At 41.6% G+C, this 18,848-nt stretch overlaps 1 protein-coding gene across 1 annotated transcript in view; it reads left to right on the top strand.

The window, feature by feature from the left end:
- The window catches only part of TMEFF2 (transmembrane protein with EGF like and two follistatin like domains 2), a 1,119,215-nt gene that overhangs the window by 1,062,764 nt on the left and 37,603 nt on the right, over positions 1 to 18,848 (top strand). The window contains exon 8 of the mRNA XM_063934150.1: positions 16,371 to 16,494. Within this exon, the coding sequence (XP_063790220.1) occupies positions 16,371 to 16,494 (124 nt within the window). The remainder of the gene's footprint in view (positions 1 to 16,370; positions 16,495 to 18,848) is intronic.

The raw sequence follows: 18,848 nt of genomic DNA on the forward strand, positions 1-18,848 counted from the left end.
TTGGCGAATAGTTTGAGGTCAGTGTTCAGGAGGGAAGTGGGCCTAAAGTTAGAACATAAAGTGTGATCTTTGTCTGATTTAGGGAGGACTATAATCTTAGATTTTGTGGATTCAGGGCAAAAATAGGATCCATCTAGTATGGAGTTGAACTGTTTGGCATGATGGGGAACTAAGAGGGTTGCAAAGGATTTATAGTAAATCATGGGAAAACCATCCGGGCCAGGGGTTTTGGATGGTTTCTGAGATTCAAGGGCTTGTGTGACTTCCTCCTCAGAAATATTCCGGCTAAGACCGAGTTGCGTGTGAGAACTAATGGATGGTAGAGCACGAGAGGCGAGATTGTTGTGAGAACGTGGGGGAGTCTAATAGCGAGGGAAGGTTATATAAAGTTTCATAGTATTCCTTAAATGCTTGGTTGATGGTCTTAGGATCTTAGGACAGTGTGTTAGTTGTATCACTCAAAGAGACAATTGCTTGTGCAGCATGTTTAGCCCTCAGTTTATTAGCCAATAGGGTGTTGGCTTTGTTGCCTTTGTCGTAAAATTTCTGACCTAACCAGCATAGGGTTTTTTAATTTTTTTGACTAAGATGTTGTGTAGCTTGCCTCTCACCTTATCCAGCTGTTTTAATATTGTGGCTGAGAGGGGGCGTTTATGGTCAGCTTCCAACTGCTGGATTCAGGCTGAAAGGGTGGACATGTTGGCCAGTTGGGTTTTCTTATGGTGTGAAGCATAGCGGATAATTTCACCTCTGATTATTGCTTTATGGGCTTCCCATATCGTACACAAAGATACATCAGATATAGTGTCAGTCTCAAAGTATTCAGATCATTTATTATACACAGTAGTCTGGAAGTCTGGGAGTTTCAGGAGTGTTTCGTTAAGCCTCCAGAAATGCCCACCTGTATGTGGGGACAGGAGGTCTAGGTGGATTGCTACAACAGAGTGGTCGTACCAGGGAATTGGGAGAATGGCTGAGTCAGTAAGGGAATCAGTCAAAGATGCACAACAAAGGAACATATCAATACTCGAGTAGGAGTATGCAGATTGACCTGTATTTGGGGCATATACAGAGGCCAGCGTAACATCTTTTCCGCCAAGATGACCTTTCAGTATGAGGAAATGCCCGTTATCATCTTAAAATGGGTTGGTCAGTACAAAAGGAGTGTTATGTATCGAGATCGCCACTCCACAGCGTTTTGACAGATTATTCGAATAAAAAAGTGTCTGAAACCGTGTGGATGACGAGGGATGGTCTCCATGTTTAAGGTAAGTCTCCTGTAAAAAAAAAGGATGTTGGCTGAATGAGAGCGGGCACATAAAAACAGCATGGGACGTTTTTGAGGAGTGTTGAGGCCCCTTATGTTCAGCGTCAAAACACAGAGCGACATGGTGAGTGGGGGGGACAGAATAGATGTACAGAAGGAACAGGAGAGGGAAAGAAGAGAGGTAGGGAAAAGAAAAAAGGAGAATTAATTAAATAAACAAAATGTGGGTATAGCTGTCCCAAAGAGGAGGTCGGCCATACTATTAGAGCACCCAGGCAAAATGGGGGTGCCCTGGGTAGGGAGCGAGAGAAGGTGAAATAAACCCCAATAGGGGGTGCTAAGGGGTGAGTCTACAAGAAGCCTGTATGGGAACTCCCTAAGGGTTAAAGGAGGAGCGTGGTCCTGAGGAGGGGGAGACGATGGGCTGAAAAAGCATGTCCTGAGCCCAAAGTTACAACATCAAACAGTAAGCACATGTATAATAAGTCAATAAAAAACAATAAATTGCAAACACAACAGGAATATATACAATACAGTATCTCAAAGTTCCTACCATACAGCAATGCTAAGGAACTGAAGCAAGGGGAATATCAATATGGCCTCCATGGGGCCATCACATGAGGGAGGGCAGGGAAACATTAATGCAGACGTTGCAGGGTCTGATCAGGTGAGGACACCATCACTCATTGCAGTTGAGGAGGAGGCAAGTCGGAGGTCCAATTGCTGGAGTAGTCCTTTACCTTCATCAGGGGTGCGGATAACATGTTAATGACCATTGATGTCCACCAGAAGGCAAAAAGGAAAACCCCAATGATATTTATAGCCAATGTCATGAAGAGTTAGTGTAATATCTCAAAGATCTCTGCGCTTGGCTACAGTAATGGGTGCTAAGTCCTGAAATATCTGAAGTTTTGTTCCTTCAAATAGAATCGGGGGGGAGTTACGAGTCACCGTCAGGTTTGGGATGTAAGGCACGATGCACGCGTTCGATACCCAAATTCGAGGGGTTATTGGTCGTTGGATCGACTCAACTTAGGTCAACAGTCATTAGGTTGACCATGGAAGGTCGACAAGTATTAGGTTGACGCAAACAATAGGTCGACATAGTCATTAGGTCGACATGTACTAGGTTGACAGGTCAAAAGGTCGACATGGGTTTTTTGGCGTTGTTTTCTTTGTAAAGTGACGGGGAACCCCAATTAGTGCACCGTGTCCCCCCGCATGGCTCGCTTCCCTCGCCATGCTTCCGGCAAGGTGCCACGTACCGCTACCACTTCGCTCGGCACAGGTTACCATTCCAATCGTAATCCACGTGGATTGTTAAGTATGAAAAATACAAAAAATTAAAAAAATGTGCAAAACTCATGTTAACCTTTTGACCTGTCGATCTAGTGCATGTCGACCTAATAACCATGTTGACCTATTGACCATGTCGATATAATGCATTTCGACCTTCAGTGGTCAAACTAATGACTGTCGACCTAAGCTGTGTCGACCTAGTGACCGTATCCCATCCGGGGGGAAACAGGGATGGTACAAGGAAGGTAAAGAAACAAGTGAGGTAGGAGAGGAGGTTAGCTGGTACTACAGATGGCTGTGGTTCATTAGGTCGACATGCATTAGGTCGACGTACATTGGGTCGACCACTGAATGTCAACATGCATTAGGTCGACATGGTCATTAGGTGGACATGGTCATTAGGTCGACATGTACAATGTCAACATGAAAAAAGGTTGACATAAGTTTTTTTACTGTTTTTGGTGTCGTTTTCTTCGTAAAGTGACGGGGAACCTCAATTAGTGCACCATGTTCACTCGCCATACTTCGGCAAGGTGCCTCGCTATGCTACCACTGCGCTCAGCACAGGTTACCATTCCCAATTGTAGTCCACATGGATCGTTAAGTATGAAAAAGGTGAAAAAATTGTGAAAAACTCATGTCAACCTTTTTGCATGTCGACTTAGTACATGTCGACCTAATGACCATGTCGACCTAGTGACCATGTCAACCTAATGCATGTCAACATTCAGTGGTTGACCCAATGACTGCCTCCCCTACAGACTCAGGAATATTCCTGACGCTGGTGATGTTGTGCTTTCCCTATTTTCCAAGTCCTCGTTTTTCTCCTTCAGAATTTCAAGTTAGCTGCTGAGGTACTCCAGGTCTTAATATGTGTCAGATTGAATGGAGGATTATTGGGTGGAGGTGGATTCCAGTGCCGTGGTGCACTTGTCTAGAGCAGAAATATCTTGCTTCTGATCACCCGCCACATTGTGGAGTTCGGTGGTGAGCGAGGTGTTAAGAGATACAAGAAGAGTCTTAAAGTCAGAGATATCCTTCTTGGTGGCCGGCGCTTCGTCTTGGTCCATGTCAGAGTCAGTAGGTGGACGAAGAGAGGTTGGGTGGGAGTAGGAGGGGGACGATTTATCGTGCTTATTAAAGTGGTGTGTAATATCAGCTTGAGACCAGTTCTTATTTTTAGGTTGAGATTTGCTCATGGTGGAAGAGCTGTTGAGTAGTTCCAGCAGAATTGCAGAGAGAAGCTTACTTGTTTAGAAGGAGAAGCTCAGGACTCGTCCCCCAGAGATCAGCAAGGCATGAGTTTACAGGCAATATATGGAAGGGAATACCATGGACTGGGAAGGGTAGGTGTGTCATATCTGGGGAACACCACTGGTAGGAGAACATTGGGATCTCCTACCAGTGGAAACAATACGGGTGCGTAACCAGTGAAGCGTGTAGGTGTGGGCACAGCACCGGGTACAATATGGATACGGCACAGTTGTAGTAGAAGTGGAGTGGCAGTGGCTCCGCGGCACAATTCCATTGCAGCACCATGGGACTGGATACAGCGTGACAGCAACACCAGAATAGCAGGAGTTAGTGGCTGCGGCACTGATGCACTGGTTAGAAATGGAGAACAACACTAATACACAGGATGCAGTGCGGGCATAGTGTTGGAGCACAACTCACCAATTAATTGCAGGTCAGGAATACTAGGGAGTGTTGCTGCAGTTGCATCAGGAAATGGGAAACTGGAGACAGGGAGGCAATGGTACTAGTATGCGGAATTATGAATACCCACTGCACTGGTGCACTGGAGATAGCATGAGAGCAACCTTAAGTATCGTGCAGATATAGCTGTGGCATGTGAGATATTAGGTTTCTGCGGTTCCAGTGCATAGGGTATAGTGTAGTTGTAGCCCAAGTATTGCAGAGAGAAGCTTACTTGTTTAGAAGGAGAAGCTCAGGACTCATCCCCCAGAGATCAGCAAGGAATGAGCTTACAGGAGGCAATATATGGAAGGGAATACCATGGGCTGGGAAGGGTAGGTGTGTCATATCTGGGGAACACCACTGGTAGGAGAACATTGGGTTCTCCTACCAGTGGAAACAATACGGGTGCGTAACCAGTGAAGCGTGTAGGTGTGGGCACTGCACCGGGTACAATAGTAACAAAATTTAGTGGATGCGGCCCTTGGAAGTTTCCAGGACACTTCAGGGTATGAAGAGTTCTGAATGTACAGCAACCCAGGGAGTACCGCCAGGGTTCACTGAAGGCTTACAGGTAAGAACCGCCAAGACAAAACATCACAGTGAGTAATGGAGACCCGGCCAACAGCATCTCCAAAAATAATATGGTGCCAAAAACAAAATAAAAAACAGTTATGTGGCAAAATAAATTGCACAACAGTGTGAAACTCCTCTTATCCACAAGGGTTGGTCAGCGTAGTGCCACTGCGGAGATGAGAGTCAACGTGGGGGCAGTGGTTCTCAAGAGTACGGGTGGGGTATTATAGATCCTGAGGGGAAGTCAAGCCCCTATGCCATATGAACACAATAGTGGACACTAAGATCTGTGAGTTATTCTACCAGCACACATGAGAGGAGGTTGCCAGTGTGCATCTACAGGGGACAGTCTGTGTGTAATAATAATAATAATAGTTGAGCCACTGAGGCAGCCGGTCGGGAAGGGTAGCCCAAGCAGCCCAAGAGCAGTTACTCACAGTTCAGAAGTGGAGTCGCGGAGGGCATCACCGGGAGAGGAATGGAGGCTAGGAAGAGCATCCTGGCAGCCGCAATATATAGTATCATCCCCCGCATTGAAGGGGGGGACAACAAAGACAGTCACTGGCAGTGTCAGCGGGGAAGGATTCCACTGGACGGCGGCGGGTGCACCAGCAGGAGCGGGACTCCGGAGTCTTCCCTTCCAGCTAGACAGAACGGCCGCCACCCGCAATCACAGGGTGGGGCAGGCTGCTGCAGCAGTGATCACTGAGGGATGTCCCGCTATGCACCCAGGCAGCACGGCCTGGGATGGTCCACAATCGTCGGTCAGGAGGCTGGTAGGTGTAACTCTCAGGGGTCCACAGCAGGGGCGTCACAAATGGAGATCCTGGCGCATGAAGGGCAGGTGGGCCACAACCTGCAGGGACAGGAAAACCTGTCCCCCGGCTCTGCAGCTCAAATCCACCGGGTGTAGGGACTCAGGTAAGGTTGTGACACCATTCATGAGGACAGGATCGGGGCTAGAGGAGGAGAAATGGCCCTGAATATGAGGGCATTTTCAGGAGCTCTGTTTCAACGAGTCTATACAGCTTGCCCGCCAGGCCAAGCTGCAGTACAAATTTTTAAACATGTTTCTTTTTTTCCCATCTAAGGAAGTCCAAAACAAGGGCATAACAGGCAACCAAGGGACAAGGACCTCATAACTGATGACTAATTGTAAAAGTTATTGTACATACTGTACATTGACATGCAGTACACTGTGCCCAACAAATGTGTCACCCTATGCTCTGCCTCAGTGACAATAATAAATGGGGTGTACACATGTATAACATCTTTCCAGATTTCACAGACTGTTGTTGATTACAAACATGTTATTACAGTTTAAAAAATCTACCTCTGTCTCACTCTTTGTGCAGAGTATCAACTGGGAAGGGACACTCCTGATTTGTGATAACAGAAATACAGCACTTGGACGTTTGTGGTCACTACTTGCTTGCAACTAATGGATTTGAGCAGTTTTCTCAGAAGCTAAGGGGAATTTGATTTACAGTTTGCCCAACTATGCATTATTATGATATCATGTTTGTTTTACATTAGTGAAACATCTGCTACCTACTAATGTATGACAGGAAGTCACTTGAATAATTTATTGCTAAATTCTGCAAAGACCTTTTGATTGTTATCATTTGTTGCAAAAAATATAAAAAAATATGCATTGCTATACTTAAATATCTTCTATTTTTATTATTTAACTATTTATTGCTCTTATCTGGTTTGGGTGTTGTATTCACTTGTACAGCACATCACACCTCACACAGCCATACCAGATTTGCCACCCTATGTTTCTTTTTGTCTACATTGATTTCTAAGGTCAGGAACCATTTAGAAGCACTGCAGGCAGCACTCATTCATACTGGTAAAGAGCTGTGGGCACCCCCATTTCAGACATACTGTATGTAGTAAATTAGAGCCATGCCATTACCCAAAGCTTTCTTCTAGTTAAGGGATGTGCCTGGCTGTACGGAGGTGATGTTACTCATGTGTACAGCCAACTGACCTATGGCCCTCATTCCGAGTTGTTCGCTCGTTGCCGAGTTTCGCTATATTGCGATTAGTCGCTTACTGCGCATGCGCAAGGTTCGCAGAGCGCATGCACTTAGTTATTTTACACAAAAGTTAGGTATTTTACTCACGGCATAACGAGGATTTTTCATCGTTCTGGTGATCGGAGTGTGATTGACAGGAAGTGGGTGTTTCTGGGCGGAAACTGGCCGTTTTATGGGTGTGTGCGGAAAAACGCTGCCGTTTCTGGGAAAAACGCTGGAGTGGCTGGAGAAACGGGGGAGTGTCTGGGCAAACGCTGGGTGTGTTTGTGACGTCAAACCAGGAACGAAACTGACTGAACTGATCGCAGTGGCAGAGTAAGTCCCGAGCTACTCAGAAACTGCAAAGAAATTTCTATTCGCAATTACGCAAATCTTTCGTTCGCAATTCTGCAAAGCTAAGATTCACTCCCAGTAGGCGGCGGCTTAGCATGTGCAATGCTGCTAAAAGCAGCTAGCGAGCGAACAACTCGGAATGAGGGCCTATATCCACACTTGTATGAAGATGGTTTGAACACCCTGATAGTGGTGGTTCCCATTCCATGTGTCCAGCACACAAATGCTGATTTAAGTCATACATAGAGACTTTATGATACTCTCTCATATTAATCTTATAGAATATACCTTATTAATGATAATGCAATTTTACTCCTGTATTTTCCGTAGAGATTTTCATGCAATTATATGTATTACTACTTCTATAGATGAGTACACAGATATCCCCAATGTTATTTATTAAGCTCATATACTGTATCTTTTTGTCACAGTAGTAAGCACAGGTACCACTTGCTGGGAAATACAGCAACATACAGAAATGGAGGAATAATAATATCTTTATTGTAGATGTGTGCAAAAGACCCTAACTTCTGCATCATTCAATGTTTTTGACTTTTAATAGAAGCTTTTAATCATTTTTGAATACTTTAATTTATCTTATTGTATATCTTCAAATATCAAACTCCTAGCAGAGACAAGCTTTATTCATTAGCAATCAAAAGGAAGACTGCTGACTAAATTCAGTGCTTCAAAGTATAAATTAATCAAGATTACTGTGTCCTAAAATATTTTATATTCATTGCTGATCTACTCTCTGAATTGATTACATTAGGTTAGCACTGATACCTAACAAAAGTAAAAAAAACACCACTAGAACCTTTAGCATAAGGACAAGAATTAAATGTTAAAAGCTGTTCTAAACATAATTTTTCTTCCAAGATCAAAATGTCAAATGTTAAACACAGCCTTTTCAGCTGTGATTTTACTATGACAATTTTATATTGTGGCCATATAATTTTAAGATGCATTAGCAGATGTCATCTGATTGAAGAATATATGTACATTTGGCATATCATAATAATTTTATTGATATTTTTATGCGGGCACATTGAATTTTGAAACTATCGATTTAATTGACCTCTGGGCAGAAAGTGAAAGGTTTCAGGGATTTTAGACAGGGCTAAACATACTGTAGTCCTTCTGGGCTATTTCAATGACAATTTTGGGCCGTATTCAATAGCTGTCAGGGAAAGGACCCGACAGCACTCTGGTTTGGCCCGGTCCCGACAGTGTCAATCTGACTTTTTTAAAACCCGACAGGTTTTAGCCCCGCTTCCGACAATACACAGCCGCCGAGCTGCGTGTATTCGGACAGCATTCCGACAAGTTGGATTTCCTGGCTTGTCCGAAAAACTGTGCCCGGATTGCATAGGTCGGATCCCCTTCCGACCTACTCCAGTCGGAAACTGCCATCTTTCCGACAAAACGGCAGTTTCCGACTCTAATTAAATACGGCCCAATATGTTCATTTTGCAAGAAAGATTGGTTGGTCTATCTGGTATACATTTTTAGGTTTTGCCTTTTTTATGATGGAATAGCTTATTAGGAGTAAAGTGGTTATTACATATTTTTTTATCAATAGTTCATTAATATAGGGTCTGATTCAGAGGTGGACACAACTTTTGTTACAGTTGCTCCTGCGTCTGGATAATAATGCCGCTGTCGTTGAGTGCGAATGGTAATGCCAGCAGCCGTGGTTCAAATCCACCATTGTGTGCACAAAGGCACACCATCAATCAGAAATAGGCTACACCATCGGATATTAGAGCAATCCTATAGTTGTTTAGAATGTTAGACATTAAATGGCAGCCACTTCCAGAGGAACTGTGTCTTCAGGTCAGTGACAATTATGTTGTGCAACTTTTATAAAGACGTGTGACAGGTGGGAGTCACCAACACATTGCACATGGACTGTGACTGCCATTTCTGTAACATCTCCCCACCTGAAACAGTGCACTGATAACAGTAACGATACATCACATACCCTAGCCCACTTTCTGTGTCTCTTTCCCTCCATCCACGATCTTACTCCCTCTCCCCCTGCATTTTCAGCATGTTGTAAAAATTACAAACAGAATATTATTACTACCAGTTATTTATATAGTGTACATGTATTTTGCAGTGCTTTACATAGAATATTTGGCCATTCACATCAATCCCTGCCCCAGTGGAGCTTACAATCTGTATTGCTTACTACATGTACACACACACACACACACACACACACACACACACACACACACACACACACACACATTCATACTAGGGTTGATTTTGTTGGGAGCCAATTCACCTAACAGTAGATTTTTGGATTGTGGGAGGAAACTGGAGTACCCAGAGGAAACCCATGCAAGCACGGGGGGGATATACAAACTCCACACAGTTAGCACCATAGTAGGAATCAAACCCATGACCTCAGTGCTGTGAGGCAGTATGCTAACCATTACACCCTCTGTGTTGCCCACAATACATCCAACAGATGCATCCTTACTACTAAATGAAACAATGAGGTTCTCTGCCTCCTCTCACAAATAGACACATGGGTCATGCCGTGAACATCTCAGCTTTGCTTGCATACTGCCAACAGGCTACCTCCCACTTGCCTGCACCTCTTGTCATCTGTCTGTCGCCCCTCCCCAATAGATTGTTAGCTCTCCAGAGCAGGGCCCTCTTTCCTCTTGTTATCTAAGCCCTCGTCTCAACACATTTCACTCACAGCTCTCCCATACTCAACGACCATCTTTATCCTGCTAGTAAAGGCCACCAGCCTCTAGTAGTACGATGATCACTCCCTCAATACTTACATCTTAGCTGTATTATGTCTTGAGAATGTGTGGTGCTCTGTTACCTGTACTCTATTTCTGTTATTTATTTACTGTAATGCAATGTTTTGTCCCCTGTACTGTCCTTTGTACGGCGCTGCGAAACACATGTGGCGCCTTATAAATAAAATGTAATAATAATAATAATAAATGGGTCAGTCACTAATAGGCCAAGTGGGTCAGTGATGATTGTATACGCTTAATGTTGGATGGCCCCCTTCTATGGCACCAGTCACTTTATTACAAGTGACATGGAAAAGAATGTATCCAGGGGTAAATTACACTGAAAATTTTATGCAAATGTAAACAACATTTATAATCATTTCTCTATAGGAATGGGTTGTAATATAATGCCCCAATTGACTTCATGTTGGCTCTTGCAACATGAACTGCCTCTACAGATTCCTTACAAAGTACAGAGTGTATGGTGACCACACATGCGCAGCAGGCCACCCGAGGTACTTGCTGATGCGATCACTTTAATTTTACACATCGTAGATCAGAAAAGATATATAATTTTTTTTTCTATTGACGCTGTACTCAGAACCACTGGATATTTGGTTTATCTCTATGTTTTGTGATTTGCGATGTGTAAAGTCTGAGAAACACAGAAGCAATAGTACAAAGTGAATTGAAAAGACACACTACACTTGAGACGTTAGAATAAGGACAAATTACAAACAATGAAGCCCACCCACTTATCAATATGCAATATAGCAACAAGTGATGGGTATGACATCATTAAGATGTGTTATAGCATGATAATAATAATAATAATAATAATAATTGGTAGTAGTAGCAGTAGTAGCAATAGTAGTAGTAGTAGTAGTAGTAGTAGTAGTAGTATGGTTTATGATATATACAGTATGACTAATTATAGGCAAAAAGGTGACAAACAGAACTTCATTTAGTTGTCAAGTACATGTTATGACTAGAACATACACCCTCCTATATGCTAGATTTAGTCATGATAAGAACATTTTGAAGCTACCATAATAGTTTATAATGGCATATGTTGTACTTGACATAGCATATTAATTTGTTACCAGGGGGTTTTGATTTGGAACTTGGAAACACAAAACTATAGAGTAGTAACCGAAGTGAAATGGGTGAATGATGAGTATAAAGGGGCAATACACTGTACAATAGGAACAATATTTACACTTTCAGATGACAACACAGTGTGAGCCTACGTACTACTTTCCACTGTCACCCCTGCCCCATTCACCCACTATCTCCCTTTCAGCCATGCCTCAGTCATCCACTATCTTCATGTAACCACTGCCCCCCAATCACATACTATTTCCCTGTCACACCTTTATCAGTCATCCACTATCTCCCTTCCACCCTTGCCTCAGTCACCCACTATCTCCCTGTCACCCCTGCCTCTCCAGTCACCTATCTCCCATCACCTGTACCTCAGTCACCCACTATCTACCTGTCACCACTGCCCCCCACTCACCCACTATCTCCCTGTTACCCTTGTCTGTCCAGTTACCTATGTCCTTGTCACCCCTGCCTCAGTCACCCACTATCCCCCTGTCACCCCTGCCTCAGTCATCCACTATCTCTCTGCCACCCCTGCCTCAGTCACCCATTTTCTCCCTGTCACCCCTGCATCCCCTGTCACCCACTGTCTCCCTGTCACCCCTGCCTCAGTCATCCACTATCTCTCTGCCACCCCTGCCTCAGTCACCCATTATCTCCCTGTCACCCCTGCATCCCCTGTCACCCACAGTCTCCATGTCACTCCTGCATCCCCTGTCACCTCTGTCTCCCCAGTCACCCACTGTCTGTCACCCTTGCCTCCCCTGACACCCACTATCTCCCTGTCACCCCTGCCTCTCCAATCACCTATCTCCTTGTCACCCTTGTGTCACCAGTCACCTATCTCCCTGTCACCCCTGCTCAGTCACCCACTATCTCCCTGTCACCCCTGCATCCCCTGTCACCCACTATCTCCGTCACTCCTGCATCCCCTGTCACCCCTGCCTCCCTAGTTACCCACTATCTACCTGCAACCTCTGCCTCTCCAGTTACCTACTGTACCCTTGGGGGTACAAGTGTGTGTTCTTTGACACACACTATCATTTTAAGAAGTTTATCCCATAAAAGGGTACAAAAATTTATATTTGCTTAACAAAAAAAATAAGCTTGGGTCAACTCTGCTACTCCATCTAAGCCTACGTCATACTGGGCATGCTGGGAGGTTAAAACTGCATAAATCAGACCAATTTGGGGATAGGGAAGAGCTTTCCTGTAGTTCTCCAGTAGTTTAACAATTCTGTAGCAGTCTCTGCTACAGGAGATTTTACCATACTTACCCACAATATGTTTTGCTTCCTCTGTGGGAGAATACTAGAAGACAGGTGTGGGAAGCACCATAATGTGATTCATTTTATCTCTGCCCACCATGCTGCAAAATAACATAATTCCCCATTTCACTGGATAATTGGGTGGGAACTGGATTGTTGGACTATGCGACAATAACAAATTACATTGTTGGACTATGCGACAATAACAAATTATAGTGACAGAGCAGGGTGGATCAGGTCTTAGACGTGACAATTAATAAATACTGTATGTTTTTTTGTGCTGTTGTGTAAAGGTGCCTCAATATTGTACACCTCACTTTCTTGTTTTCTTTGTATTGCTTTTCCCTACAAAACTTACAGTAATTTTGACTGTGAATACTAGAGTTTTGGATTAATACAAGTTTAGTTTTTTTTTAAATCAATTTAATAATAAGAACTGGGATTACATGAGATTTAAGTTTAGCAATCTCTCTGTAGAAGCATCAGTCAATCTTCCTTATCAAAATAATTCATGGTTCAGATGTGTTCCAAAACCCATTACAGATTTGGATCCTTTCCTATTCAACATGAAATTTTCTGTGAAAAGCTTAGCTTTTATATTTTGTCTATAAAAATTGACCTGCTGCATCATATTTCTTCTGGCATCCAACGGTATGTGATACACAGATAACAAGTGATGATTACACAAATTAAAATGTTTACGAGACTAATCCTAGAATTTTCTTTTCATAAACAAATCTGTTCTTAGTGCATTCTTATGTACTTATACTATATTGTACTATTAATATGATTATAAAATGACTGAAGGAAAAAAAAAATATATAAACATTTTAATTTTAAAAGTTTAAATTCACTTTTTGGATATTTTTATTTAATAGTCCTAACAGAATTTTGACAATTTTTAGATACACTCTCCTACAGTGTAATATTTTAACTAGATTTCAAACCTCAAAAACTGTGCTAGGTTTATGAAGTTTTCAGGAGCTGCCTAAAGTCAGTAGTTTAAATGTATTTATTATTTATAAAAAGGTTTTCATGCAAACCAGTTGAAACTTGATAATGTGACAGAGCAGGGAATATTCAATGGACTACATAAACTTGGCCTATTGAACACTTTGACAAGTCACATAAATGCTTAGTCTGATATGAACAAATTTTTATTTCTGAGAAGTTGGGTGAGAAAGAGAAAAGGAGGGACTGAGGAGGTCCAACTTAATTAGATACAAATGTACCTAGGTCTGAGATGAGACGTGGTGGATAGCTGGGTGAAGCATTATTAGCCACAGCATGATACATGTATGGATCAAAATTCACTTCTATTGTTATACGTTTTTAATACTGTTATCTTACTGTAGGGATAATGTTTATGCCAATCAAGCTTACTTCTGGCTCCTACTTTATTTAAACCAATCTAGTGTCATTGTATCTAAATAGACAGTTTATATTTTACTTGGTTTGTTGGGTTTGCCTATAGCTATTTGATTGTTACTGGATCGGCCAAACATCATATATATGGTACAACCTAAAAACTGTAGAAATACAGCATTATTCATATGTTTCATCCAGTCTTACACATAGTTGAAAATCTGTTATAGTAGCAATCACAGATGACTTAATGGGTTACAGAAAGTAATTATTCCTGACAGTTTTTTTACACTCTTGTTTTAGTGCCTTGAAGCAAACTATAAGTGCAATTTAGCTGCAGATATCACCTAGCAGTTTCCATTAACATGACTTTTTCTACTTATACCAAACTGGCATCTAAAGTCACTGGGGAATAGTACTGCTGGGATGTGAAATTATGTAGGACATGACACTGTTTGTGCTAAAAGGGAGACCATGTATTGTGTGTCCTACAAATAAATTTTCTAAAACATTATGAATATTTAATTACAATAAACTACAATATTTATTATGGGGGTTTCAACAAAATATATAGACCATAAAAACTTCCACTGGAGCTTACATTTGATTTTATTCTATAAGCAATGCACTGTAAGTGTCCTGTAACATAGGTTTCTGTTACTGTTCAGTAAAGCCTACAGTATCCTTCACGTAGAGACATGTTCAATGTCAGGGTAAGGTCTTTTGCTACTTAAGGCAAATTTATCATGTGGAGGAGTGAAGTAAAACTAGACTTGTGTTGATAATACTGCAGAAGATCATCATCCACTTGTAGGCCCATGTCATTGTTTCTTCTGCAGTGGCGGCTCCAGAGGTGGGGCTGCAGCGCAGTCCAAAATACAAATAGGGGAGCCACCCCAACTGCCAGTGAGTCAGTTTGGGATGACAGTTTGTGGCAGTTGGTGTGGCTCCCCTATTTGAATTTTGGACTGAGCTCAGCCCCACCTCAGGAGCCACCACTGGTCTTGTGTTCTTGTATGTCTTCTTTCCAGGGATAGTCCTTAGTATTTCCACTGGGAAATTTTAACACAAAACTCTTAACTTTTCCAGATTTAACCCATTAATGCTTCTGAAATCATTTTGTAAAGTGGATTAGATTTATATAACTGTTGCCTTACATTTGGTACTCATTGGATGTTTTATGGACGAAGTAAAGATCATGTGAAATACGTGTTCCAGTTTTATAGAAGCAAATATCCTGCAAGGGTACATTTTTTCTGGATCATTAACACCAGTGGTATCAAATGTTATACTGCAGCAATTGTTTTATAGACTACTTTGTAGTTGCCTGCTATACAGTAGCTTGATTGTGGTGTATGTAATTTACAGAGCCTCCACACAAAATTACATACTGTAAGATGTACATTATTATCTGTAGTACAGAGAACCGAGCTCTAGCTGCAAGTAAGCCTTAAGAATTGTTGTAGACTCAATATATGAAAGCATGCAATTTTCCTGAGTGATGGCATCATTGCAGCAACATCCCATATTATTATAACACATTTTATATTTGGATCCCTAAGGCTAAAGGTCTTTCAAAGATCAACTGAAGCTACTGTTTGTATGGGGAATGTAGAGAGTCAAACTTATTCAATAATGTGTATGAATAAAATATTTTTTAGACGTGTCAAAATGATTAGGCTTGTTTTGTTTTATATATATAAATATATATATATATATAAATAAATATTATTCATGACTAAACTTTTGTATTGTTATTATACTGTACAGGGGCGGATTGGGATGAAAATCCAGCCTGGGAAATTTATGAAAGCAGCCCTAATGGGGGTGTGGTCTGATGAGGGGGTGGGATCCCTTCTCATAGGGCCTTATTGTATGCAGTTGTGGCTTTCCTTGTATCTTTTGCTGCGGTTGTGTCTGAGACCAGGGGCAGATTGGGAACTAAAAGTGTCCCTGTAACATTTTGTAGAAGTGGCCTGACATGGGCAGCACAAGAAGTTTAACATACCGTGCAGCCTTGGCAGCATCACTGGATGGCAGAGTTGCTGTATTGCAGAGATTGAATAACAGAATGAATGAGGACAATGCAGTGTACTGAGTGTGGTGGGCTACGTGTCATGTGGGGGGTGGGGACACATAACATCACATAGAACAGGTCGCATAGACACGTCGTCCTACTGGAAATCTTCCTGGTTGGCCGTATGCAGGGTTGGACTGGCCCATAGGGGTACAGGGGAAACCCCTAGTTGGCCCCATTGGTTGAGGGCCCTACCTCTCCTCTGGGGATCAGGTTCTAGATTGTGCACTTCAATTATACATTATACATATGTTACATTATACTGTGCAGGTTTATGGTGTACTTTTGACATTGCATAGCTGTTATTCATCTGGAACATTATCAGGCATGGACTATATTTATCAATGGCCACACCCTTAATTATGGGCCCCTACCACTGCATTTCCCTGGTGGGCCCTTTATGCCCCAGTCTGACATTGGCCTTATGACCCATTCACCCCTGATATTGTATGTATAGAGTAAGTGAAAATCTATCAATAAAATTGATAACAAAAGCATCAAAAATGATTTTTACAGAATGTGTGTTTTCTTTTGACCATGCAGACTCATGTGATATTTTACTGTATTTGTTTTTAGAGAATGCAAACAAATTAGAAGAAACTGCAAGAGGGGTGCTTATTTCCTGTTCTGATACATATGAGGATTACTGTAAGCACGGTAAATGCGAACATTCCGATAACATGCTGGAGCCTTACTGCAGGTAAGAACTAAAAAGTAGATTAACCCAGGCAGCTACATCTTATATTTAACTGAAATGATCAAAAGTCCTGTGATTCAGTTTGCTGGGTGATTGAGATTTTGGGTTTGATATTTAGCTAATCTATTCACAAACCTGTTTTAATAGAAGAAAACAAGTTTTCAAAAGGAAGAAATGTTCTTAATTTATATTTCTCATTTATTTTAATTAGTATAAATTCTTACTGTAAATGGAACATTTTGGTCAAATTAAATTTTTTGAAGGATAATCTTGTACTTTTAATAATTTGCAAAGTGATTAGAAAATTGTTGTGTAGATGAGAGCAGCCTATATTTATTATAGAGCGTAGTTAAACTGTGTACACACAGTGAGATTCATTGATTTATCCTTTCAATTTTGGGAAAGTCAGAGCAAATCGCACTGTGTTTAGCCAGCTGCAATACTGATGCAGACTCCCGCGGGGTCGGTATCACAAGGAAAGATAGACTGTGCAGGCAAGTCAATCCTGGCTATATTGTGTACAATCTTGTACAAAGTATAGTAAAAAATTAGCTTTTAGTCAAAATTGCACATAGTCAAAATCGAAAGTACAGATAGTCAAAATCGCTGCTTCTGGGCTCTGGGGGAGTTCAAGGGAAATCGCATAGTCAAAATCAGAAATAGTCAATATCTCACCGTGTGTATGCACCGTTAGAGCAAGCAGAATACAGTATTTCTTTGCCCACCTATCTCTTACTTTTTCTTATTTTTACACATATAAAACCTAGACATTTTATGGATATTGCTGGTAAACAACACATTAATGCTGAAAATTGTTAGTACACCAAAAACAGAGGTGATTATAAAAAAAATCAACTGAATTTTCATCTCTAATTAGTGGCTGGATCCATTAAAACAATAACTTTCTTAGGACTACGCTGTCCTGCCCTAATGAAGCTACCCCTGTCTACTGTATATACAACAAAACACTCACTGCAGCCCTAGACAATGCACCTACAGGAACACATACAGCATAGGGTTTTACAATCCAAACTCCAACCATAGCACACCAAACAGGCCTGCAACATGAACAGATTCTGAATGCGACTGGAGTTAATCTTGATCCACGGCAGACTTTGCAGTAAATGAATAATTTTATCTTGCAAAACTTTAACTTGCCAAGCAAACATAGGGCCTAATTCAGACCAGATCGCAGCAGCAAATTTGTTCAAATTTAAATCTAAATTGTAGTGTAAAACTAAAAAAGCCAGTATTTACCCTGCACAGAGGCAATATAACACACCCTAATCTAATTATCTCTGTGCATGTTATATCTGCCCCCCCCCCTGCAGTGCACATGGATTTGCCCCTTTGCAAACAAATTTGCTGCTGCAATCAGGTCTGAATTAGTCACATACTTTTCTAAGCTATCCCAATGCCTCTTTGTCACCTTCAACTGACATCTCTGCCCACATGCATCACCTCTCACTTCCCTTACTGCTTATGATTTTGGGATCTTCAGTAAAGTCACAATCAAAATGAATACCATTCGACAAGACATTTCCTCATGCCAAATCCCACACCCCTTCCCTAATTATCATAATTGAATCTACTGTTCATTCAATCCTGTAATCAAGGATGAAATCTCTGCACTCAACTCAGCATCTCTCCCAACAACCTGTCCCCTCAATCTCATTATTGCCCAAATCTCTGCATAATCTCTATTACTGGATCCACATTCACAACATCTTTGTTCATCCTCTATATCTATTGGCATATAACGATCATTGTTTAAACATAGATTCATCTACATCACAAGTAAACCATGTCTTAATGCAACATCTCTTTCCAATTACTGCTGATTTTCTCTCTACCACCTTATATCCAAACTACTTGACCAGTCTGTATACAATAATGTAACGTTTTCTTCTCACATGCCATTCTCAACTATATGCATTCAGACTTCAACCCACAACATTTGACTAAGACATCATTCACAGAAGTGACTAATAAGTGCTTAAAAGATAGTATAAGGATCATTTCTCCATACTCTTTCACCTGAGCCTCCCTGCTGCTTTCAGTAATTACTAATAATTACATTATTCTCCTGCATTACATTGCACTGTGACATAGTTCTTTCCTGGTTCTATTGAATCACTCTTTTAGTGCCTCAATATCTGTTACATCCTCCCTTCAACTTCCATTATCTATTGGTGACCCCATGGCTCTGTTAATGGCCCCTCTGATTTTCTTACTGTTCACTTTTTTCTTCAGCAACTAATTTGCTCATTCTACAACCCAGTACCACCTCTTTACTGATGAAACCTAGAACTGCCTTTACTCCATTGACCTTTTCCCTTGTTTATTATATTAACTAT

The sequence above is a fragment of the Pseudophryne corroboree genome, chromosome 7, assembly GCF_028390025.1.
Source record: "Pseudophryne corroboree isolate aPseCor3 chromosome 7, aPseCor3.hap2, whole genome shotgun sequence".
NCBI classification, from domain to species: Eukaryota; Metazoa; Chordata; class Amphibia; order Anura; family Myobatrachidae; genus Pseudophryne; species Pseudophryne corroboree.